The following is a 26,870-nucleotide window of genomic DNA, read 5'->3' as shown; positions in this document are numbered from 1 at the left end:
CTACCCTTTTTAACTATTCCTCGTCCCTCCTTATTCCAATCTCTCACCTCTTGTACATCTAATGACCTAATATTTGCAGTTTTGTCTTGTCTGCCTCCTCGAGAAACATTAATCAGAATGACAGAATTGAAATAGAAAAATTAAGTTCGAAGGCCAGTGTGCTCCTACTTCTATTTTTTTTAACCCAAATATTTCTGCCTGCTATTATTGACTTTGAATATTCTCTTCTTCATCATCATCAAGATTTTTCTTTCATCTTTTTTTAAAATCTACATATTTGTCTGACATTTGCTTGTTGTTTTGTTATGGTCTATATCTTAAATATGACAAAAGCTGCAATACATGGCAGTATTTGAAAATAGACTGAATTAACTTAAAAATTGTCAATATGACATGTTTGTCCTCAACTGCCTCGAAGTATAATGCATCTCTTGTAAGGTATTTATTGCCAGCTGTGGTTCTTTTCATCTTGTGTTTTCATGTAAATGAAACTACCCTCTCTAGAAAAACACTATCACTGGTCATTTGCGCAAACAGCTTCAAACAATCTATATTAGCAGTTCGGGCCAAAGCTGTGTATTACAAGGTTCTTTGTAATACAGAGTACAGTGACTCAAAGGACGTTGTGAAAATTAATAGTTATAAAATGATGGTGCACAGGAGCTGCTTGCTGCTTGCTCTAAACCCCAGAAAAAAAAAGAAAGAAAAAAAAACGCGTATGTGTTCGTGTGTGTGTTTGCATGTGTGTGTATGAGTGGGAGAGGGAGTGCGATATCAAAAAGTCCTTTCATCCATTTTAGATGAGATGCAGATGACTCAATTATACTTGGCCTGACATCAAGACCACTTGGCGGAGAAGCTGCTAACGCTGGAAAACGATCTATTTAATCCCACTGATATGAATGGCATGGTGCTAACAGGGCTCACAACGACAAGAGAGGGAGACAGGTATGAGTGGAGACGCTTTGGTACCACTCTGGAGAAACAGGCCTCAGTGCGTGCTACGGTGAGACAGTGAGGAGGGGGATGATGTGCCTGCAGTGATGCTACGTGCAATATTTTCGTTTATACCAAACATAATATTTGTCACTAGGTTCTGTCCGCAATAACCACTAACAAGAACTTAAGTTAGCTAAAGGTGAAGCTGAAATGATACTACCATTCAGGAGATAAAGCTGAGCACTGACAACCAAAACAGCTCTGGACTGGTGCCCTAAAAGAATCCAGGTGATTTCAAATAAACGCATCGCATAGCGGAACAGGCACTTTAGTCTATAAATACTTTTGATCTTCTTGCTTCTTGAGTGATACTATAACTTTGAACAGTGAGTGAAAAACTTAACCAGAGGTGTACAGGAAGACTCGGGTAAAGATGAGGCATGAAAGGAAAAAATGGGTCATCCACTTCAGATTGAAAATGAGAGTGGAAGAACTAAAGAGATTGTGGTCCTGCAGGACAGATGATTTGGGGGGCTGCTGGTCACTAGAGCCAGGGCCACAGCAACGACCCACAAACATGCTCTACATTAGATCAGACTGCTGTTTGATCTGCGAGGCCTCTCTCTCTCCCTCAAGACTGCCTCTGCACTTTTCATCTACACACAGATAAATACACACACATTCATCATGACATACCCTCTGTTCATCAGAGCTGCTCAGTTGCCAGGCCCCCGACTACATCAACATCAGCATCATGGCATACCCATCACTTCACTCTCATTCTAACACTAAGTGAACTGTGGCCTGGGAAGACGTCAGTGGTGATGAGACTTCTAAAAGAGAGGACAGGTGCTTTGCAGGATCAGATGCTTCGGATTTTAGCAGCTCCACTTTGCCTGGGTTTGGTCTGGTCACGACCTGAAAGGAGAGAGAAGAAAGGAAAGGAGACTTTAAAAATTCATACATTTACACTTTAGTACTTTCACTCTTTCACAGACCCAGCTATATAAATTGAACATCAGTAGGGACTTTACACTAGTATTTTATCTTGACCTTATTGAGTAACATTTTGTAACATGTAACATATAAATTCCATTGATAAATCTAAATAAGATGGATATAATCAGGAAAATAATGGAGGGTGATAAAGTCAAAGTCATAATTTACAGTGACAGTCTTTTCATGTGCTGCCTTGTATTTATGCTGATGTGAATCTTCTCCAGCCTGCCTTTTTTATGACCTTTAGTGCAATTAACAGTTGCAAAACATTAGGGCTTGTGTTGCTTCACATGTAGTCAATCAAGTCAGTGTTTTGTCGGTGTTGAGTGGTGTTTGTCTGTGTTGGTGACAAATGAGCATGGCCCTTCCCACTGCTGACAGCCGCCCCAGAGCTGCGATACTATCTTCAGCGTGCTTCTACAATTACTACTGCTTCTCTGGCCTCAGGGCTTCCAACCACAACCAGCACCCTGGAACCTTGGACACACACACACAAACACACTGGGTCAGATACATTACACACATCTATTTCTTTGTACAGGCTCACGTTCAGTCATTTATATGCATGTATTCATTCTTGAACATACATTTTTAGCATGCATTGCACATGTACTGATAATGCACAAAGCCTCATCCAAACAGACTGTGACTTGTTCGGAGGGTAATCTAAACAGATCATGGTTAAGGTCAGATTTCCTTAGTTCTTAATAGAAATAGTCCTTCGCAGACATTGGTAGAATAATTTCTCACTTATACACATATAGAAATATATGTGTGTGTCTATATGTCTATATAATTGGATATAGACATCTTTAAATTTGAACCCATTCCCTTATATCATTCAACTACACCACAATCAGTCCCAGCCGTTCAAGCCACACACTGAAACATTTGACTGAGATATGACCCCAAACTGATACCTTTCCCAACCACACACCTGGTTATTTTATCTTTCCCTGCGCCTATTGTTGGCCTAATTGACGGTGGCTTGGCTGCTTGGCTGGCGGCTGACCCCGGTCAGAACAATGCATACCTGTGGCTCTTACCAGTGCTGTGTAATTGTCTCTTCAAGTGGTGACCTTTTTCAGTCGACCCCTGAGGGGAGAACGCTCCACACTCATCCATCACTCAGTCACTCAGCCACTACAAGAAGTAGTTAACATAAGCAACCTTTGGGATGGCGGCTTGTAAAAGGTGTGGAGTTGAGGTTTCAGAGTGGAATACAGAATATTAGCCATCACTTCGTTGCAGGGAATGACATCACTCAATCAATCAAGTTAATCCATCAATCAATCTGTTGTAGAAGATGTTTGCACTGCTACTCAAACCGTTTCCTTTGAGGTCTGAGTCAGAGGAAAACAGATAAAAATACCCGACACAAATGCTTCCTTTTTTTGTCTATAGAGAATTATTGGGCTTATTATCTTGTTATTCAAATGTTTTTATTATATTTAAGGTTCTGGATACAGTGCTGTGCTGAAACTAAATGGGACTTTTTTCACACTCTAAGCATCTTCAATATGATTTTTTAACTTCTTACTTATCAGGAAATACTGGTAGGACAACTGTGCATATAACGTGCATGTTCCTGTCAGTGAGCTTCACCATTACACTATGGATCTCTCTCATTGCTGCCTTATTTGTCTTGTGGAATCCTGAGTATTTAGAAAGTGGCTGCTTCAAAGCTCAGTAACTCACCTTCAACCCAGTGGGAAGGCATTGACACACATGCCTGCATGGATTGGATTGGTTTAAAGGTCAAAAATATTAGTAAAACTACAGTCGATTGACATTTGAACCTCACACACACGAATGAAGAAACATGTGCACCATATTTGTTGTCCATTTGCAATTTAGAAAAAATGAGAAGAATGGAGATCATTGGATAAAACACTGTTTTTTTTATTTACTGCCATTCCTATTGCTTCAGACAGACAAGCTGTGGCGCAGGGAGCACAGAGTGATTCAAACAAGTCAAAGCTACTGCCAATCTACAAACAAATCTCTCTGACAACAACAAACAACAAAGGCGCAGCAAAAGAAGAAGCAAGAAGAACAGCGTTTGGCAACCATTAACATCTTGGAAAAAACTTCAGAAGTAAAAAAAGGAGTGCATTCTGCATTTTTAATAGTAAACAGCATCTCTACTTCATCATGAACTAGATAGAGAAAGAAATCAAACGAGGAGGGCTGCTACACTGCTTTGACGTCGGCCCCCTTTTCCACCCTTTTTAGCTTTTTTGAATGTGGATTTTGTCAGAAGTGCCGGATCTTTCTCTCACTCTCTAGATGGCCTGCAGCATTACAGGGGAATGTGGTGCTCTACACACTTTAAGAGTAATTAAAAGCGATTGAACAGCTGTAATTATGAGAAACGGCGGTTGTGTTCCGGGTCATTCTATCAATGCTGCCTTTCATCAGAGCAGTAGCAGAGGGGCCCTGCTGCTAGTCTCTGTTTCTCCATATGCACATCTTCAAGAACAAACAACTGGCAGGCTGCCTACAGGCTCACACACTATCACATTCGTACACACACGCCTTCATGTAGACATTTGGGAGAGTGAAGGCTCTTATGCATACACACACACACACACACACACACACACACACACACACACACACACACACACACACACACACACACACACACACACACACACACACACATTAATATGGCACAAGCACACCACTGCACCATAAACACTTAACAACACATTCTTCATGTACTCCATTGGATGACATTCATAACCATCCTCTTATAATCGTTCTTTGGTCTTTTCTGGCTCATTTCACTTCTTAACACAATAAAAGGGTTACACTATACACAAGTGAAGAATGCAATAGCCTGTGAGCAAAGTGAGTTTTCTTACCATTCTATACTGTATTATAACACTGTGTGACAAGTAGAAAGCATATATGTATGTACTGTACTATGACTACTGAGAATGAGAACAATCCACTGACAAAAGCATGTCTGGGTTACATGAGATTAGGTAACAAAGTACACTGAAATAATAAATAGTAACACAATGTTGTATGTTAACACTGAAATGCGGGTTCCATATATGTTTTGTTAGACCGTTGTGACACTAGGCTTGGTACTAAGCATTGCGTTTGTTAGCATGTTACTGAAGCACTATTCTTGTGTTGGTTTCCTTCCAGCCAATCCAAGTTGAGGTGACTGAGATGCTGGGGTCAGCTGGGGTAGTGGAGGGTGGAGTCGGGGGTGATGTAGATGGCCTAATCAAAAGGAAATCAATCTGGTCTGTCCCCTCAGCTAATGTGGGGATCATTCAGAAAAGCTGGTGGGTCATTTTTTTCTTGCTTCCTTGTTTCCTCTATCCATATTTACATCCTGTCAGAGAAAGAGAAGAAATGGACAGAGGTCAAATTTGATCAGATATCGTGTAAGTTCTCATGTGAAGTTAACTTGTGTTTTAGATGCAGGTCAACGAAAGACTATAGATGTCTCCATGCAAAATCAGCAGGACCTAGGATTCATGCCAACAGGAAGACCAATTACACCCAATGTCATGTATTTGCCAATGCAAATAGCAACTCCAAGAAATTCCTCACAATTTTTACAAGGGTCTATGACACGACTTGCGGAGCAGGTGCGCATATTTAAAGTATGACAACATGTAAGGTGTCTAGTTGTGCATGAAGTGACAAATCCATACCATTTTAAAAGCATGAGATTCCAAAGCTTAAAACTGAAACCAAAATACCAGTGTCTGTCAACGCCAATTAGAATTATTTATTTATTTTAACGTCATTTGGTTTACTTAATCATTTGGACAATTTAACTAATATTACATAACATTAAACAACAGCATTGTTCACAGATGACCACAGCTGGGTAATGAATGAATAAGTGAATCCTCTGCGACTAGATCTATGCTGCATGAGATAGATACATGTATTCAGTGTGTACATAAACACATTTCAACATGTCAAATCTTACACTCACCTCCAGAGCAGTGACTCCACTCTGTTAATGATGTCAGCCAGATCAAAGGGCAGAGGCATGCTGGGGTCATCCACACCCCAGAAGGGCCGGTCCACTGGGGCCTCCTCAGGGGGCAATGTCTGGGCCAGACTTGAGTGGCACCTGAGGCGACAGAACACAGGAAACAAAAAAAATCCCATTTACTCCTCCCTCCCGTTAAAGCACAAGTAGGTAGAGACTCATCACCAAAAGGCCACGTCTCACCCCACTCACAAAACTTTCTTCATGTTTTTATTTTTTATATTTATATTTGCATCCTACTACAGCTTGCCAAAGCCAGGCTTTCACCTGAAAGTTTTATGAGATGTGTTTACAAGTAAATACTAACACTAACTAATACTTGTCAATGATGGTGGAACTCTAGTAGACAAAGATAAACAGAGATCTTTCTATCGTGTTTTTATCTAGTCAATGAAGAGCAATTTAAGGGTGTAATTTCCAAAAAAAGTCAAGTTGTTTAGGCAATGATGTCTGTGTGTGAGCATGTGTGTGTTTAAACTTGTTTTTAAAGCCAAAATCTCTATTGTGAGTTTGACCAGAAGCAAGTTTTTTAACAGTTTTCTGCCTCCTTTTGTTTTCATGACTCACAGTAATACTTTGTCCAGGTAGAACCAGCAGGACAGGAGAGTAAGTTTGTCTCTGTATGATCCACAAAAGAAACAGCATGCAGTTTTATTACAAATAAACAAAGAAATGTTTTTCTCTTCACTAGATATTGTTGAGGGCATTTAAATGATGTGTCTGCATGCAATTTGGTTTGAAACTACTGAAATACTTGGAAACTCCCAAGCCAGTAAAACTTGAACTGAATGGAGATGAGAAAAACAGAGATGTGACACATCAGTGAAGTGTTGCAACAGCATTAAGGTGATGGGAAACCATGATATCATGTATCATGATTAATGCCCCATTCATCTTACAAACATACAGGCACACACTGCAGGATGCTTTCACAAGAACATCACTCTCTCTTGTTGCAATAATGACAGAGCAGTGAGAAATCCTGCCTCTTCATGTCACTGCGTGATTTTTGTATGATTAACAATCTGAGGTTAGTTGTAATTTCCACCATGCTTGGAACCCCTACAGACCTTAGCCACATCTTTTGTTAGACCTGTGTAAATATTTACTGCTGTGACTCTGTGTTGCTCTCTGCTGTCATTGTAAATCTACCCTCCCTCTGCTTCTTGACAGATGAGGGTGACCTCTGACCTGGAGGTGCAAGAGGGAGAGCTGGAGGATGGCATTTGTATGTTGCGTGTGTAGTGTGTCCTTGTGTGCTTGTGAATAGTGACCTAAGATTTCCTATCTACAGAAACGGGGTCAGTTATATTTTCCATTCAATCATTATGCCAGGGTCTGTCTTGTCATATCTCTTTACCCTATGCACACCCTAAAACCCCCCGAACAAACCCATAACACAGACAAATGCACACAGTCACCACCACCTTGTGGTTAGTGACTGAAGGAGGGGCCACAGAGAGCTGAACAGCAGGATATGAGGATCGGTTGTGGATGGGATGAGGGAATGTTCAAGTGTTAGGGGACAACCGAGGGCTGCCACAATTTGTGGTTATATATATTCACATGAGCCACTTAATGTTTAACTGGCCCTCTGCCTAAGTGCTGCATTTTGGTGCGGTTAGCCCTTTAAGGATCTCCTGCATTATGGTGGTGAGGAGCAGCATTAACATCCACTGTCCAATATATCTTCTGTGCTCTGGATCAGGGCCTGATAATAGCATCTGTTAACATGCACTAAGTACCATTATGTAGCACATCACTTCATAAATAATACGATTAGGCGACCTTGGGGCTTTGCGACGAGCCGTGTGTTTAAATGTTCTCATCATTTATTTAGGGTGCGAATTAAAGGAAGCACCACTTCAGAGAAGGAGGAGGAGGAGGAGGAGGGGGACATGGCTGGCATACGTATCTACAGAGTGTGCAAGTGCAAACTGACCCAGACAGCATGCACACACACACACAAACTGTGGTTCTGCTGACATCAGCTTGAGGACACCATAGACCAAGGGAACCCAGGCTTTTGATTTGGTGTGATTAAGTATTCAAACTCCAGAGCTATGAGAGAAAACACTTGCTTCTTCTCTACTTCCCTGACTCATAATGAAAGGCTACATACAATAAAAAAAAAAACTGAGTAGCTCACTTCAACAGAGATACTGCATTTATTTGACAACAGATCTTGCAGCATTAGCTTGCAAATAGAAGGTGCCAGGTTTACCAGAGATATAAAAGATATCGAGACTGGAAGACTATCAAAGATAATATAGTGTAGGTAATTCAGCACGCACTTTTACACAGTCTATCACTGTTCACAGAGTACCGTCCCCTGACTGCTAAAATGGAACCAAACAAAAAGTCAATATCAAGCGAGGTGCTTTAAGCTCTCGTGGGCTCTTGCTAGAAATTCTGTCTAAGCCACAGTGGCGTACAAACAAGGCTCACCAAAAGACTTTCCCATGGCAGAACAGTCCACCTTAAAGTTAAGGTCAAAGACAAAGAGGTGTGTATGTGCGTGTGAGGGTGTGGGTGGAGGAGGGAGAGGTTGTGTTTGTGAGTCCAGGCTGTTCCAATGGATTAACCCCAGACAGATATGGGCCTAACTATCCCATCTGGCGCTCGGTCAAGAGAGATTGGCAATACAATCACTCATTTCAATTTGCCCTGAAACCTTATAGCCTAGCAGGCCCCCACTAAAATGGTATGCTAATGTGAAAGGTATCTAGCATTCTATCGCCTCAATTCTTCAGAGGCCTTTCCCTTCTTGCAGTACAGTGCACTTGAACTGCGGCTGGGGTGGGAGCGCCACGGCCCTTGCTGCAATAAGGGCTGGAGCCCCCTTTGCGCTCAAACTAACCACTTTAGCTAAAGTGAGTGTTAATTATGGACAGGCAAAGCAGTCAATAAAAGGTTAATGTAAAAGTCAAAGGATAAATTCCTTTAAGCATTGCATCATTCCACCATCTCTGCGACCAACACACTGCTCGCAGGTCTCCTAATCAATACGTTTTACTGTAATGCGCTCCCTATCGATTTCCTCCCCCCCGCTCCATGGTCCGAGCTCCATCACTTGGTTAAAGAAAGGAAAGGCAGAAGGAGAGGTAGGGGAACGAGAGGGAGAGAAAAAGGGAGTAAATAAAATGATTAACCTCAGTTTCACTTTGTTGTTTCCCTCTTAGATGCTCTCTGAAAGGCTTGTTAGAAGAGTGCAGGGTGGTCCAATATCATCACTGCCATCAGCACCATCCCAATCAACAGCATCATCAGCCCACTCAATCTCTGGCCAGTGTGTAATTGTGTAGCAGTACACTCAACCAGGGCCATACATTAAAAGGCCCTCTGCTCTTAACAGGATGGAAATCCGCCTAATAGACAACATCAGTGCTTCCGACTCATGCAATTACACTGATAAATGCACAATTGTGTCAGGGCAAGTGAAAAAGTACCCAGAGAATGTAGATAGGAGACAACACTTATTGCATTATTTCTACAGAAGGTCATTTGTAATGACATGGGAATAGACAGCTTGGGCTGTTTGATTCGGTACATTCAGGACATGATTAGGCAATGGCAGATATCTTTTTAAAACTTGTGAGAACTTGAAGTTATATTTTTCCTACTTTTCATATTTGTATCGTTAGCAACTAAAAGAAAAACACAAGCTTAGAGAACAGTATTAGAATGGGTGGTGTACCGAGATTCACGACCAAAGCGTGTGCCAAGCCCTACGCAACGTTCAAACTGGACCTAAAAAGAAGGCTTTTGTAAAGATACAATGAACATCAATCAATCATGTCATTGCGATTATGATCAAGGGAAACAGCATACCTCAGATCACCTGCTTCCCCATGCTTTGCCTGATGTTCATCTGACTAGGAGTTCTGTGCAGGTGTGAATTTTTATGGTTTTGGCAGCCTATGTGCCCGATAGCTGAGAATGCAATCAAAGAAGTCATGAAAAAACAGGCATGTGTCTCATAAATCAGCCTGCCCCTGAAGGTAAGGCATGCAATCAAGTCCCAAGGAGTGAGAAGAAAGAAGTATATTATCCATCTACATTCTATATATACAATATTGTGTAAGAAATGAGTGATTAAGCACATCTGTCTTTGTATGTGATTTGATACGGTATAATGGCTAAGAGATATGGGCAGACAGTATTTATTCATGTGCTGTGTTTTGCAAGCTGCAAGGGCAACAGACAGTTTGGTATATCTTTGGAATTAAGAGAATTTCTCATCAGCAGTGATGTGATCTTCCAAATCCTAATTATAGAAGATCTGACTAAACTAATAACACGCTGTTGTACCTTTCATGTTTCTATTAAACATATTGAGCAATCGGTTATGGAACAGGCTGTTAAAGGTAAATGAAAATCTGAATGTACCTGCATTTTTCTAACAAAAAAGAAAAAAAAAATCCATCTTTTTTTTTTTCATCTGCAGTCAGCACATTTCCCTAGAAGATCAAGGCAATCTTGCACAAACCTGAGCTGTGTTGCAGTGGTTCTAACCTTTTTTGTGGTTTCTTTCTTTTGTGGTTTCTTTCACTGCTGTCTTTCCACTGACATCAATCTTTTTTTTGGTATGAATCTTATCCTGGCAAGATTTAAGTAAACCTATTAATGAGACAAGGATGAAAAAATGAACAACAAGATTATTCCACAGGAATAACCTTGTTGAAATCTAAAGACTGTCTTCCATAAACAAAGCATTGCAGTAGTCTTGGGGCGTCTAAGCCAAACACTGGACTTGAACTCAAAGGAATATTTCTGAGGAGACCTGAGAATGGCTGTGAATCAACATGTTATCAAATTTGGTTACAGAAATTCTTTCAAGAAAATAGGTGGAAACCTCCAACAAAAGGTTTGCTAAGCTTGCAGCTTAATGTGCAAGGAGACTCGAGGCTGCTACCACCAAAGGTACTTTATTCAAGTACTAATAATGGAAATGGGATATTTCAGCCTCTCATTTTAGCAAATTAGTAAAATATTACAAAAACCTTATTTTTGTGATGTAATTGTGGAACACTGTTGGTAAACTAATCCATGTCAAAAAGATTCTTAAATCCTGAAATATAACAAAATGTGGAAAACTTTCCATATGTATTGGATAGAGAAGGACATGTCTGCAACTAATATTATCAATCACATCTCTTTATTGTAACAAGTGGCTCAAAGTAGCTTTTGAAAAGTTACTGGCACAGTGGTTTACATATTACATTAAGATTGCTTAGATTAAGATTGCTTAGATTAAGATCAGATTAAGGTTACAAGTAATTAACTGGAAAATGCAAAGGGTGCACAAACTTTTTCTTGGAAATTTTCTGTTAATGATGTTGTGTAGAGGCCAGTATAACAGGGGCATAATTTTCAGAACAACGTCCAACCTGTTAAGTGTCAGGCTTTAGATCTCAACATACACCACCCAGGACTCCAAGGTCCTGGGTGCTCTGAGGACTGTCCTCATTAGAGCGTGAACAGTGCCTTAGATCCCTAACCACCATCCTATTATCCCAATCACTGCCACATTCAGCGTTAAATGTAAAGTGGTGCAAAATGTGAGCCAGCCAGCCAGAAAGAAAGCGTGGGTAGGGCAGCGTCTTAACCGTTTCCTCAGGATCAATCAAATGCTATTGTGTCTGCAGACAGCTGCTGACTGTACACTTTGTGAATGTGTGAGGTGGGCAATTGTGGGGAGAGAAATGGAGAGGGAGGGGCATCATCAAATGCATGACATATGTTCCTTTCATTTTGATTCCCTCTAAGGAGCCTAGGCTAATAAAACTAACATCTGATGCACTCTTTTCCCCTTTAATTAATGGTTGCAGAAACCACGCAAAATTGCATGAGCAAGAAGGAGGGGCAAAAGATAAAGTGGGTGCCGCGTGGCCCTTTCAACACACCCACCCACTCACGTGCCACAATGGCTCTGCTGGTGCTGGGAACAATGATTCTGCCAGGGAACACGGGTACCTTCCTCAAACTCTGTGAGGTCTCCCTCTTGCCAGCTGCAGTCTGGACTGTTCATTAAACCACATGAAACAAATAAGGCTCATTACTGGTATCCCCAGCCAGTTGGAAACACAGGACCGTGAGCTTTCATCGGCCCATGTACTTTTAGTAGAGTTACTTGAAGTCAACAACAGAAACAGGGAAGTTTTGTTATACCTGCACAGTCTGTACCTGCTTCACACCCTAATTGTTTGATGTGGTTTGGCTGGCTGCCCCATTTAGAGCAGGGAGAACCAGATGTAACACAAAAACACACACAGAGTTAGGTAGCCTCTAAACAGACTTCATAATTGGCAGCAATAAAATACTATTGCAGTCTTGAGGTACAACAGAGGCAAGCCCCTGAACTACAGCTACTACTCTCAAAAACCAGGTGGATGTCCATTAGGTGCTTAACAGTGTAACAAATTACCAAACACCCTGGCCTGCTCTTTCTCCTCCTCAGGCAATGGGATGGAATGTGGTCTAATGTCAACACAGGCGCAAAATTTATGAGGAGACAACTATTGTTCAAATGCAAACAGGTTCCAATAAAAAAAAAAAAAAAAAAAGAGGGAGTTTTAGGACAAACAGAGAGGATCCTCCTGGCCGTTTCTTTTCCGGCAAGGGTTGAAGAGACAGATCACCGCTTAAGGCTGTGTGCATTTGTGTGTCAATGTCTGTGAGAGAACTTCACAGAGAGAAATTGTGTGTGTGTGTGTGTGTGTGTGTGTGTGTGTGTGTGTGGGAGAGAGAGAGAGAGCTAGAGAGCTAGAGAAACAGCAACAGGAAAATAAAGGTTATATATCTGTTTTGCATGCTCCACGTTGACTGGTTGTCCAGAGAGGAATGAGAGGAGCTGTGGCCTACTTGTACCAGGATACAAAATTGTTCAACAGGAAGAAAAGTAAAAAATACAAAGCAAATCAAAGAAAAAAAAGTTCATTCTGATCACTTTTAGTAATACCACAAAGCTAACACTATGCAGGAATGCTGGCCTAGCTGAACACATGGACCAAAATCAGTTACACGTGGCTAAATACCAGGTTGAAACATTTCTATGTATACATGCAAAACCAATTAGAGATGGTTGTGAAAAGACACTAAAAGTTTTTCTTGATGATGCTGTTTATTTATGAAGCCCAGGAGAGAAAATGGAGCAACAAGGGGACTTGATGACGAGGGTAAAGAGGTTACAAGCCTGCGAGCAATTGCACTTTTTCGCAGCTCGCCGTTGGAAGGCTATAAATCTGCTGTCATGGAATACGGAAGATGGTTAATGTGGCATTGGGAGCGGTAACTCTTAGCTTTTCAGAGAAATGGCATACCATTGCTGTGAAAACTTGTTGTGCGGAAAGTGATCTTGTAAAACAATCATTTTTAACCCTTATCCCTCCCTACCCTGCACTGTATGCTCCCTCCCTCTTGGCCAAGTGTTAGTGCCTTGTGGGCATCATCTGAATGGTGCAATAAAGCTGATGATGAATGAGGCTTGCCTCAAAAGCAATACAACTGAGCCACTGGACAATACCTGACCCCAGTCATATGATAAGTTTGTTTCAGCCTAGGCACAATTCCCACCTGTCTTCAGGTGACAATGGCAGGGTCAACTTAGCAAAGCTAATTATAGTGTATTGTAACCTAAATTGCCTAGATACAAGTCATCCTTCTTTCTCTAGGGGATGTGTTGTTAAGTTTTGGAGTCTTTGTTTAAAGCACAACTGTGAGATAGAAGTTTTCAAACAGTTGCACAACAGATATTGGGTTTCATAAATGGGTATATTCCAGTTCTTTAAAGAAAGAAAGTGACTTTGCTATCCTCTTTAAACAAAGCATGGGAACAAACGAGCAACTTTTCAAGCGCAGGAAACATATTTGGATAAATATTACATTTTGTTAAAACTGCATTTAAACTGTCACATCAATGTTGACACAGCTTGTCATAATGAGATCACATAATAGGCACAGCAAACCAGTGATCGTAAACACGCCCCACTGAAACAGTCATAAATCTTCAAACTCATAAACTAGTCTAGTCCAGGAATAGGCTATAATGTGACAATCATTGAAAAGTTCCTACAAAAACAAACAGCAAAGTGCTTGTTTTTAATGCTGTATGCATACAGCATTAAAAGCAGGATTTTTTTTTATATTTGGTAAACATATCTGCCATTTTTGTGTAACCTTTAAAATGAACAAACAAAGGAGTAGCACAAAGTAGGAGATGATGCACACATTCCCATATGGGCATTACTCACTCTGTTTACAGTAGAGGAAGAACTAATTCCGAAAATGTCAGACTGGGTATACAGTAACTAATGAGCTACACTTTTCCAGATGCCTTTTCCCACAGTAAACAAGAAAGTATGAACAAAAAAAAATTCCAAAAGTTGGTAAAGTGTCTAATCCAACCATGAAAGAAACCTCTAGTATTTGCATCACAGTATGTGAGTGTGTGTGTGCATTCATGCATGCACATGTGTATACTGTGCATCCGTGCCAGAGGAGTGCTTTTCGCCAGGTGTTTGAACTTCTGCATCACCTGGTACTCCTGCTGCGTGAACACGAGTTTTGTTTCACCCTATTAAGTAAATAGTGTAATTAGAGGGACTCAGCATTTAAAACGTTGTGAACAGCCAGCAATTTGTTTGGAAGACCAGCCAGGCTAGGCCCTGAGGCACTGCACAGAACAGGATGCAAAAGGTTCACACAGTGCAATACAATGGGGTGCATGTGTTTGGGTGGCACTATTCAAGTACCTGTCTATGTAGATAAGTTGATGCATGATGATGTGAATCACTCATTGAAATGTGTTCTGGGTGTTGAAAAAGAAGTGCTTTGTGGTCTAACAGGTACTTAATTATATTCTGTTTGTATTGACAATATCGGTACACAGTGTAATAACTACCACACTGGCAAAACTGAGGACTGTGTTTCATAGAACCTAACCCTTAGTCATAGTTTTATTGGTGTGTGAAAAAAGAAATATGCATGTGATGTTCATTGTTCAAGCAGTTACAAAGAAAAAATAAGAGCTGAAGCCAATACAGGTTGGGCTATCTGCCACAAAGACATCAAAGGTGATGAGCAGACTTCTTCATAATAAAAGCACAGGGATTACGGCTAACATGGTAACAGAGATCAACTTTATTAGTTTCCCCTCTTAATGATTTTTTTCACTCCACAAACATCCCCACTGTGTACCACCTATCCCAGCGAGGATGCTTCATACTAAATTCTCTGCTGTCACAGCTGATCCAGGGTCAGCTGTGGGGTGTAAGAGAGGGATAACCTCTTTCTGAGCCCCACAGACACCCAGATGGCTGTTCGGAAGCTCTGATCCAGAAACTAGCTTACAGCTCAATCACTGTGGCCACATCTCCAAGTCCACAGTTTAACCCTCGCTGATGTCAGCCAAGGTCACAGATGCACACTTGAGAGGCAAAAAGAGCCAGGAGTGAAGTGCTGCCAGAGTCGAAGGAATTAGATCCAGGCTGAGTGGCCCTCATCTGGCTAAGCCTGGTAAGTACCAAGACTAACAGGCTGAGGCACGGTGCTTTGGGTTTGCAGACACACATACTCACACTCATGCTTCTAAGCTTGCGCACAAATGGACACACACATAAATAGGGAGGTAAATACACACTGACATAGTCACACACACACACACACACACACACACACACACACACACACACACACACACACGGAAGGACTCAGAGGGCTACAGATGGTGTGCCCTGGGCATGGTGAGTGGGGCTCTGATTGAGCTAGTTTTAGATCCAGTGTGGAAGCTGCCACAGCACACAGGGCTCAGGGGTTGGAAAGGAAGACAAAGAACAGCGGAAGGAGTGAATGAGGGGAAGAGAAGAGAGGGTGGGGACTAACTCTTTTCCCCACATGGGGGCTACTAACATTTTTAGTACAACATCAACATGGCACTGTCCATCCGTGTCCTTGCCTTTGTGACCATGTGCTACCCCGTTTCTGCACCTAACGCCTACCAGTGCAAGCACACATGCCATAAACCCACAGAAACCAACATTCACGTATAGACACATACACACGCACACAGAGCCAGCGGCCACTTCAGCTGTAATTCCGTCTGACTTCCGCTGTCTGACTGGCAGGAGACAGGGAGGGTGAGGACAACAAGCTGTGAATACGGGAAGAGACAGAAAATCATTGAGAACCTTGCCTTTATGAATCTTTGATGAGAAAGAGTGAGGGTTTGCGAGGGCTTTGCCTCTGGTTAAATCAGAGCATAGTGCGTGTGGTGTGTGTATGACTGCCAACAGAGGTTGAGATAAACAGGGCCTGGACTAGGCCCAGACAACTACAAACCCCACAGTCAGGAACATTTGTCCCTGCAATTAGTCCCTGTCCTCCCCATTCATGTTGCAGGTAAGTGCTATTGATAAGTAGATAAAAAGTTGCAGCTATGAGTAGCTAAGAGTCTCATATAAAGTGGAATGTTAAAACAGAGTTTTTTGAGTGCAGGTCAAAAGCATTCTCCATATTTCAATAAGTAGCGTCTCTACAGTTTTACAGAAGATTAATATATCAATCAATTTCTATGCAGATGGTAGATATGATAACACTTTAAACAAAAGGGTCGAGCAGGGTGGCATGATTTTTAGCAGCAGTACTTGCCATGATCCTTTGACTGCATTTAATTATCATATTAATTACACATTTTAGGTAGTGTTAGTATCAGTGACTGATGTAATTCTTTCTTTTTAATACCTTCCATGTTTTCTGTTTTGTTTTTGCTGCTTTTTAAGACGTACTGGAATTTTGGACACTTTGGGTTAAATGGTAAATGGCCTGTATTTATATAGCGCTTTTCTAGTCCCTAAGGACCCCAAAGCGCTTTGCACAACCTGTCATCCACCCATTCACACACACATTCACACACTGGTGATGGCAAGCTACATTGTAGCCACAGCCACCCTGGGGCGCACTGACAGAGGCGAGGCTGCCGGACACTGGCGCCACCGGGCCCTCTGACCACCACCAGTAGGCAACGGGTGAAGCGTCTTGCCCAAGGACACAACGACCGAGACTGTCCAAGCCGGGGCTCGAACCGTCAACCTTCCGATTACAAGGCGAACTCCCAACTCTTGAGCCACGATCGCCCCCGGGTTGTCATGTGTAAAATGCTTCCAGTTTTGATTCAAACTATTATGAGTTTCGGTGCTTCTCCATTATCTTTTGTTGTGCGCATGAGTCAATCGGCATGCATTCTGTTTCAGTTGTTACATAATTTCCTCAGGGATGAATAAAGTATTCTGATTCTGATTTAATAAGAGTCCAGTAAAAATTGGATCAAAGGTTAGTAAAATGCTTTATGGTTCTACTGGTCACATTATTATTTTATTATTTTAATTGTGTTCAAACTACAGCATCTGAGCTGTTACTTTTGGCAGCTTTTGTTATGTCTTGACAAATTGCTGCAATGCATCGGAGAGAAAAAGGCAGTACATTTGTAACTATGCCACTGCACCAGAAAATATCTCGTAGTCTAAAAATTTACCATTCAAAATTATTGATATCCTTCATGATGCCTGTTCCATTCAGTTAAATTTTGCATGCAACCCTCAGCTACTGACATTGCTGGTAACAGCCTCAATTTCTCATCCAAGAGAGAACCAGTTTACCACACACTAACAGTTCTGGCTCTCTGCCATGATAAATGACACGTAACTAAGAGCAAAAGAAAAACAAACAATATGACAAGCTGGTATTTTGCTGTCCTACACTGCAGTTTTCTGATTAACAATGATAAAGCATGTTGCAATGTCTTGTAAGGACATACTGGCTTACGATGCGTGGGAAGTTATGTTACACCCACACCCTTGTGGTATTCCTTTTCTTCACTGTTCTTTGTTTTACCTTCACACCTGTTCTGACTTCGGACACATGAAAAGCTGATGATGACTCAGAGGAGGTTGTTTTAATTAAAAATACAAGACATGCTACAACAGCCATCCCTCACATCTCAAACTGCTTTTTAATTGATGTCAAGCAGGTGCCAACTTTTTTTTCTCAACATGAGTTAGGTTATGTTACGAAACAAGCAGAGCGGCATAGTAGCTTTATCTCATCTGCCACCTGTGACAGCTCAGAATTCAGAGTCCTCTAGGAAGCTCGGCTCATGTTAATGTGTCATCGATGAAGCCTTTTGAAGACTTGATTCATCCATCTGTCAGTGAGCACTGAGGTGCTGCCGACTGACTTCCGATCACATAAGAACTTGGCAATGAGATGAACTGTCTTAGGCTGATCAAGAGTTGCCTTGGCTCCCATCTAAATCTGTCAGGTTCAAACCTTACACTTTGCTGCACATGTTGATCACATATACCAAAGTACAGGCACAATTTCAACTTACGGTTTGGACTAATCTACTTTAGGCTTGAATTAACACAGAATTTGTACTTTCTGGCATCCTGAAATGAAGGCGGATTGATTGACAGCTAAAGTCCCTTTTCTCACAGCTTGTAGACCTGCCACAGAATTGAACTTATGGCTTCCTACAGCTTCAGGATAAGACAATAGAGAAGTATGCTAGTTTAGGGTTGGGTCATTTATGGGGCAAGAGTGAGTCTCACAGTGCCCTGTGATGGCTTATACCTGCTTTATGCCATGGTTAAGTAGTGTTGGTAGAAAAAAAAAGTCTAAAGGAACATCAGCTAACATCAAATGGAACCAGTCTCCAGGATTTGTTTGCAGCCAAAGGGAGGTGAAAAGAGCAATACTTAGTAGAGCAGCTAACCTGTGGTCTTATCTAGTGGACAAATCAATAGCAGTGTCTGAGAGCAAACCAGAGTGTGCTGTGAGGGAGCTAGAGGGGCTACCCCTGGCCTGATGCCCCCAAGGTCCCTCCAGGGGGGTACCTGCTTGTCTCTTCACCCTCCATCTCTTCCGCATCAGTGCTCACACCCTGTGACTACTTGATCACACAAAGAAATACACAAAACAATGTATACTCTGAAACGGGCATCCAGTGACATATTATTGCACTAGCCATACTATGATAAACAGCAGGGAATCAACAATCTGTGTACAAGAGCATACAGAACCATATTCAAACATGTGCACACATGAGATTCAAGTGCACATGCTGTTTGTCCCCTGATAATCTATAGTACATGGACCTCAGCATTGATGAACTACAAATGGCTTTCCATTGCAGTGGTCTTTCACACAAGGGGGCAGAGGAAGCTGTTCCTAATGCACAACATAACGCCTACTCCCACCTGGCCAAAAGCCCCGGAGAACAGCCGTCCAGTACTGCAAGAACAGAATTCTTTAAAAACAGAGACCTTTCTCATCATTCCTCCTCCAGTTGCTGCTGCCTACTTACTTTCAATCACAGTTAACATCACAGAACATGAAGTGGAGGGATGGGAGGAGGCAAAACACAAGCCTGCTGCACAATGCACTTGTCTGGCAGCTGCTTGGTCTGACATTTGAGGCCATAGGGACCTTGTTTAAAGAGCAGATGCTCACTGATGTACAGGCACAGGAACATGGCAACTACACAAGTGGCTCAAGCTGAAAAAAATTGGCACAAACATATGATAAAAAAAAGTACAAGGAGGAAAGCTGAAGATGGCAGACTCACACAGAGATGGGTATAACAAGAGTGTAAAAACAAGATCACAAATACACAAGCGGGCAGTGCCATATATTTAGTTCCATTCAGTTAAATTTTGTATGGGTTTAATTACTGACTCTTGGATCTCTCTAAGCAGCAACTCTCTTTTTATTTATTGATTTTGCTTTTAATTCTTCGCCCATCCTTATCAAAAATTAAGCTGATGTGTTATATATACTGTGTTGGGTAGCAATAAGTGATTCAAATAGATAGAAAAAGACAGAATTAAGGGGTTATGGCTGGAAGAAAGGCAAGAAAAAAAGTAGTTCATCAAGAGTTAGAAAAAAAAGAAACAGTAAATAAGGAGCGAGGATAAGATGAGAAAGGGAAAAACCCCCAGATAGAAACAAAAGAAAGAAACACAACATACAGAATACAAAGTGAGAGAGGTGCAGAACAGGCAACATCATGGTGCATCTCCGGCACAGATAAATTAGTTTCCGCGGAGGACCGCAGGCAGCATTATGGAAATGGGTGGCTGGTAGCTTCTTTGGCTGACTGTAAACAGGATCTTGATAAGGCATATAGCCTCTGGTTAGGCCTCTGGAGTCTGGCATCATCATGGTGCTGTGTTGAGCTGCAATACTCCCACGGTCGTCCTCTTTCTATCTATCTGGTTCCTTTACCAACCTGCCCAAACTCCAATTGTGAGTAATTTATGAAGTGGGGTGGGGGCGGTTGCGGAAGCGATACACACACATCCTGACACGAAATACATGACATGTTCCACATGTCTTCCCACAAAACTACAAAGAGCTCTTTTGTCTCTACAAAGAAAAGAAACATTAAGAAGTCATTTAGAGTGCTTGCATCACTTTATGCACTGCTGTGAACCAGGTAGTTAACAACAACCCAGGTTTAAAGGCTAAACTGGAATTACAGTATCCCTCTGTGCTGATGGATAGCTTGATTCCTAATGCAACTGTTCACTGAAATAATATGACATTACCTGGCAGAACTGTCCTTTGACTATGGCAGGGCACAATTGTGATACACTGCCAAGTGATTGGAAGAAATACAGGCCAAATGACATGACAGGAGTTAAGGGACTTTCAACTTAAGAGTCATAGTCAGACTGATTCTTTTTTTGCCAATTGGTATTTTCTCAGATTACTTAAATAGCGCTCAAAACCAACATACAACAAAAATTTGTGAGAGTTATCATTAAAACATCCTTATCGTAAGTGTTGTTTGCACGGGTGTCAGACACAGATGCACAAGAGAGTCCCTACTTTCCTTTTCACAGTAGCTGGCACAAGTCTTTCTCTTTCCTCTCCCTAACAGCTGTAACTGGCACAATTAGGCCTGCATTGTCTCTTCCATTCTGCAAAACAAAAGTGTAGTGGCGCAATGCATGGTCTGACACAAAAGTAAACAACTTCATCTTGTGTCTGAAATATGTGTCACACTGATTGTGCAGAGCTGCCCATCGACACAGTCATGTTGGGTTGAAGGAGCATATCCTAATTAATGAGGGAGAGAAACAGAGAGAGAGAGAGAGTGAGAGTAAAAGGAAGAGAAACTCACTTCCACTGTTCTCCTTCAAACAAACACTTCCTATGGGACCCCATTGTTTGGACTGAGGCATCATGGGTAGCCTTATTTACAGATTTTAATTGCTCTGGTGATCTGTGGGTAAAACACCCTGTTGTAATCACCCCACAATAGAATTGTTACTCCTTCTGACAACTGTAATAAAATGCTCTACAGCGTCCAGGGGAAAACAAGGAGAAAGGAAACAGAGAAGGGCAGTGAAAGAGACACAGATGGAAGAAAAAAAAAGAAAGAAAGAAAAGAAAACTGGAAATATAGTGAAAAAATAAATTAGGAGAAAATATTCTGGATGCAAATTTTCTTAGCAAGAGGAACTAATCCGAGCAGGCGGGAAGCAGGGATGAGGATGGGACTGTTGTCCAAGGAAATGATTGCTCTCACACCTCAAAGTGACAACCATGAGAAGCTCACCATTCCTGGACCTCCGAAGCGGAACCACAGAGGAGACATCCGCGGCAACCATCACACAACACAAACACACACATACACACACCTATGCGCCGACAGATTTGGAAAGAGGAGGTAGGTCACCTACAGAAAGAGATTAGTGTCATCAGGCAGAGGTACGAACATGGGACCGTCAATGGCAGCTGTCCCTGATCTGGGTGGAGCTAGCACATCTAGCTCATATACTCTCTCATATATGCTCATACTCATGCAAGTGTCGGTAAAACACATTAGTTTTACTGTATAGAGTTAAGACAGAAGGATTTCCAAAATTTTAAATTGTTGAAAATATGAACAATCCTGAAATAAACAGTAGTAGTACTATAAATGTTCTACTGTTGTTGCAGCTTGTGTGCTCTCAACTGCAGTACCACAACTGCTATAGTTGTAGTAGTTATAGACGTTATATATTGTGCATAAATTACACTGGAGGTTTATTTTTTATTCGGTTATTATTATTCAGTTTATTATGTATTCAGCACTGAAAAATATAAATATTATACGCAGTTACAATGTAAGATGAAATCCATCACTGCATCTTCAGTACTTATTAGAAAGTGTAATCAACAAATTATATGAAACACACACCTATGCGCCGACAGATATATACATCTTTCTGTGATACCAATAGTATTGATCAGTTCAAATGATCATATGTCATATTGTATAGCCCATAAAAATATACTGACAGTATATTGTGTTCATTTTTGCTCAAAAGAAGAGTAGCAATTCCTGTACTGTGAAAAAGCCTGTTTTACTTAAGTGAGTCAAAGCCTATCCTATTATTATGCCTGCTGATAAAGGTAATACAAACACCCAGTGCATCAAAGGTCCATGAAATATTAAACAGCCAATCAGCTGGCAATTATTCTCTTTAATCTCCTGGAGGCAGCCAATAGCGATGTGCCTCTGGTGGTGATGGCCTAGAAGGGAATCTTGCCTTCAGTTCTGCACATTTTTCAATCCTAACACTTTGCATTATGCTCAGCTCATGATAAAATAAAGTACAAGAAAACTTTTCTAGTTGTTTCACTTTTTCTTGCTTCCTTCAAGACATCGTGTTGTGTATTGATACTATTAATGCCAGATAAAGTGACTTTCTTTTGTTTCTCCTCAACTATATATCACTTAAACACATTTTAAATGGACATGAGAACACTGAGATTACATCATTCTTCAAAGGAACTAATCAATTGCTCATTTAAAGCTACAAGATGTGGTACCGTGGTGTTTATTGGAGGTAATGCTTATTGTATCGTCATCAGAGCTTAAGACTGCTGAGTAGGTGACACTGAGATCCAGGCATCAATGCCACTTTAACATTTCACCACAAAGTATTGATGTACCACAACAGATGCAGATCGATACTTAAAAGAAGTCACTTAACAGATCATTCTGTGTTGTAAATGCAACATTAAATTTGAAAATGATGATCAGCCTGATGCTGTCAAAAATGATTCCATTAGTAGAAGTTCACTATTGTGGTTGCATAACCAAAATTCTACTGTCTGTGCTTCTTCAGCATGTCACCAGACATTTCTTGAAAACTTCAACTTTAAGTTGAACTAGAGGTGATCTAAAAAAGACCAGCAGTGGGAAAACTGTGGACCATCAGTCTCCTCAATCTGGTGTGTCTAATGCTCTGGCTGTTTCCAGCAGTTTCACTCCTGTCACTTGTGTCCTCACAAACACCGACTCCTTCCCCATTCCAATCAATAGGTTTGTGGAGACGCTCAATGCCACCGATTCTAGCCTGATCTTAATTAGAGAAAAGCATCAGATACAAACGACATCTCAAATCAATCGACAAGTAGAGGCTCGGGGAACTGGGGTCACATATAGAGATAACTTTTTGGTTCCTCGACAAGAATTTAAAAACCAAACTCCTAAATTTGAACTAAACAGCATTTAGCTCTCATATGGAATGTAAGCTGCCCCATGTCAGGGTTTTCACTGGATTGCAAATTAGTCAGAAACTTGCACAACATAATTACCAAACAGAGTTTCTAAACGTGCTGATGAAATATAGATGGGGAGAGATTCTGTTCAGTCCCTCTATGACTCCTCCACGCAACGTTCTTTCCTTTCCTCTTTATCTCCATTTTCCACTCCATCTCTTTCCTACTCTGATAGCAAATGGATGCATGGTGGCGTAAAAGCAGAAACAGGCTGACAGGCTCCTTAGCTGCATGGCTGGTTGTATAACTGGCAACACTGGTGAACACCTAGACCCAAGGAGCCCATTAAAGACAAGGATATGTAATGTGGCTTCTAGGAAAACACACTTGTGCACTCACACACAGGCACAAACAGATACAGCTGTGTGCCAAATGTTAGTACGCACATGGTCATTTTACTGGCATGTGTACATATCACACAATACGTTGAAGGCACACGCATACACACACACACAAATACCACTAAGGGAGTCAATAGTGGTGATTTTCCTTGTCAGCTCCTCAGCAGGCACTGGTTTAAAGAGACATCAATCTGTGATGTCAGCACTTACCTAATGAACCCTCTCAGATCGATGGAAGCACTGGTCTGCTACACAGTCCGCCTTCACTGCCTGGCCTGTTTTTATGTATACTGTGACTCTTTTGGGATCCATGTTGGACTAGGCCAAAACATGTCCAGGTGTGTGTGTGTTTGTGTGTGTGACCGTGCGTGCATGATGTTGTATAACTGGAAAAAAAGTCTTCTGATAAACCATTTATTCTTTGAGTGTATTTGCATTTTAAATTAACAGTACTTGTATATATATATGTATATTTGTTTGCAAATGTAAACCTTTGTAATAGCACAATTATTTGGGTATTTATTGCACTTTTACTCTTTGCATTTATGTCATCTATGTCCTATTCTTTGCTGAGGGATGTGTACGATTGTGTTTGAATGCAAATGCTCTAAGTTCAAGCACTTTCTTGTGTTTACGGAGCATATGTATGGTAAACACTACAATCTTGCTTTTCAAGCATTGTCTCTCTGTATGTGCTGAACTGAATGTCTAAATACGTTTGATGACACCTAAGCAAGTGCATATATGTGAAGCCAAAAATTGATATAAAACCTCCCCAAAACAAAACAGATTGCTTTGTTTGATTGTATACATGTGCAGCACCTGCCTTTATCTGTTCAACAAACACGTTAGATACAGATCAGCACCTAGCCACCTCTGTTTCTGTAAACCTGTAGTTGTGTCTCCTTCTTTTCTTCAAAATGCATCAGTTTATAAGCCGAACAGCGATGGCAAGGGCTACGGAGGTGGCAGCAGCTTGAGATGCTGTACAATTAGATTAGTTCCATTTCCTTTGATCGCCCTCACCCCGTCCCATCTTGCATGTGACACTTCAAATGCAGGAGCCTTCCTGTGCCACTTAATTGACCAGAATAAACATATTATATTGTGATAAGTGTTGCGATTGTAACAAATTGTACGGCGTGACTGACACAAATCACGGCATTAGCCTTGCCTCTCTTATCGGCGGCCTCCTCGTGCTTTTTCAATAAACAATCTAGTAGACGGGAAAAAAGAGAGAAAGGCAGAGCAAGGGGGAGAGGGAGGGATTGATGGTGAGTGAGGCAAATGGGAGCACTGTGGCCATGATCTAACGTTTACCCACTTAACCATTCAAAAAGTCATCTTCTTCCATCAGCGCCTCACTCGGTGCTGCATGGGAAACATTATCTTTCCATAGGAGCTATCATTCACAGATGGCTTCCCTGTTCTCAGCAGCCTGCCACCATGCATTTCCAAGAGTGGCAAGGTTGTGTGTGTGTGTGTGTGTATTTTAGCGTATGTACTAGATGCCTACCGGTATAAGCTTGTGAATGGTGTAGTAAATTTCAAGAAGAAGAAAAACAAAAAGAAAAAAAGGCTATGCAAGTCATTTTTTTGTATAGTCAGATTATTGTGTGTAACTATGAGCATAAAGGTTTGAAGGTACAGAGGAAAGAGGTGAACTGAGGGAGGCATGAGAGGGGGGGATGTGGGAAAGGCTGACGTGTTAATCAGTGAATCAGCATCCATCCACTAATGTGTGCCAGTGTAAATAAGGCCCTCATCTCCTTCCGTCACATAAGCTGGCTTTCCAGACCATTAGGCCCGAGCTGGCTGGCGGAGGCAGCCCGCCACTCGCTGGAGACTCATTTACGTGTCTATAGGCATCTGTGGCTGGTGATAGGGAACCCACGTGAAATTAATGGGACTATGGGTGCTGCCAGCCAGCCATCCAGCTCTCCCGCACCCATACGCGCACACACAGACATGAACCCACACACACGAAGTGGTTTTTATGCATGCTGGGTAAACTAACCTTTGCAGTAAAGATTCAGCAGCTTTATTAGTTTAGGAAATGGCTGTAATTAAGGATAATTCATAATGGCTGCTTCTCCCCTCTCCACGGTATTAAAAGGAGGTTGGCCTAATTTAGCTTGCTTGCATTGTATACTGGGGAAGTGGGTTTAGTGAAGAAATACATAGACACGGGCAGCGGAATACAAGGACACAAAAATCTCTGCAAGGCCCCAATATAATGCATTCAAGAATTCCCATTAAGACAGTAAAATACCCCAAACTCACACAATTCATGAGAGCATTAAAAACTGTACAGTTTCTGAATGACTGTTATCTGTGGGGTTATGGGGTCATAATCAAAGCGTAATATTTTACAACTAGAAAAAAGGGAATCGCTTTATGTTTAATAATCCATTAACAACAGCAACAGAAAGCAGATCTTTCGAAATAACAGATAACATGACAAAACTTCAGTATCTCTAAATCACAGCAACACAGGGCTCTCAAGACAAAAATGACGCACCAAGGTCTCAGTGCCTGGGAAGAGAAACATAGGGCTGGCCAGATCTCAGCTCCTGAGAAGAGATGTGCATCTGGGCTGAGCTCACCTCCTTTCCTCCACCCCCACAGGAGGTAAAGCACGAAACCAGAGGACAGGATCAATAAGCCCACAGATCCTGCCAGCTCCTCTCCATCATTACCACCGATGAATAATAGAGGACAGTCCCAACCTCCTGAAGATTTGTTTCTGAATGTGCAAACAGAAAGAAACTCACATGAAAACTGATATGGAAAAGGGATAAACTAATGGAAAAATAGAAATCAATCTGAGTTCAAGCTCAGTTGCCAAAACAGCTACTAAACAGCTTAATCCAACAGGACAGATATAAGATGCTAGAGCGTTTAGTTTGACGTGCCCAACTCTCACAGAACGCAAAGGAGGAAACTAG

At 41.5% G+C, this 26,870-nt stretch overlaps 1 protein-coding gene across 3 annotated transcripts in view; it reads right to left on the bottom strand.

Annotated features, from left to right (window-relative positions):
* Positions 1-4,525: 4,525 nt before the first annotated feature.
* The window catches only part of fto (FTO alpha-ketoglutarate dependent dioxygenase), a 115,205-nt gene continuing 92,860 nt past the window's right edge, over positions 4,526-26,870 (bottom strand). The window contains exons 9-11 of one of the 3 annotated variants that reach the window (XM_085427639.1): positions 26,529-26,668; positions 5,909-6,049; positions 4,526-5,293 (exon numbers count right to left, since the gene is read on the bottom strand). In XM_085427639.1, the coding sequence (XP_085283765.1) occupies positions 5,277-5,293; positions 5,909-6,049; positions 26,529-26,668 (298 nt within the window). In that variant the 3' untranslated portion in view covers positions 4,526-5,276. Of the gene's footprint in view, positions 5,294-5,908; positions 6,050-9,799; positions 9,902-26,528; positions 26,669-26,870 lie in introns of those variants that run through there. The other 2 variants (XM_085427722.1, XR_014914305.1) reach the window with 2 other exon arrangements.

The sequence above is a fragment of the Rhamphochromis longiceps genome, linkage group LG1 (genome assembly GCF_057381845.1).
Source record: "Rhamphochromis longiceps isolate RC_006_pf linkage group LG1, R_longiceps_female_GT1.1, whole genome shotgun sequence".
In the NCBI taxonomy this organism is placed as follows: Eukaryota; Metazoa; Chordata; class Actinopteri; order Cichliformes; family Cichlidae; genus Rhamphochromis; species Rhamphochromis longiceps.
Note: the sequence above shows the minus strand (reverse complement) of the source record. Positions and strands in the feature narration are given on the sequence as shown.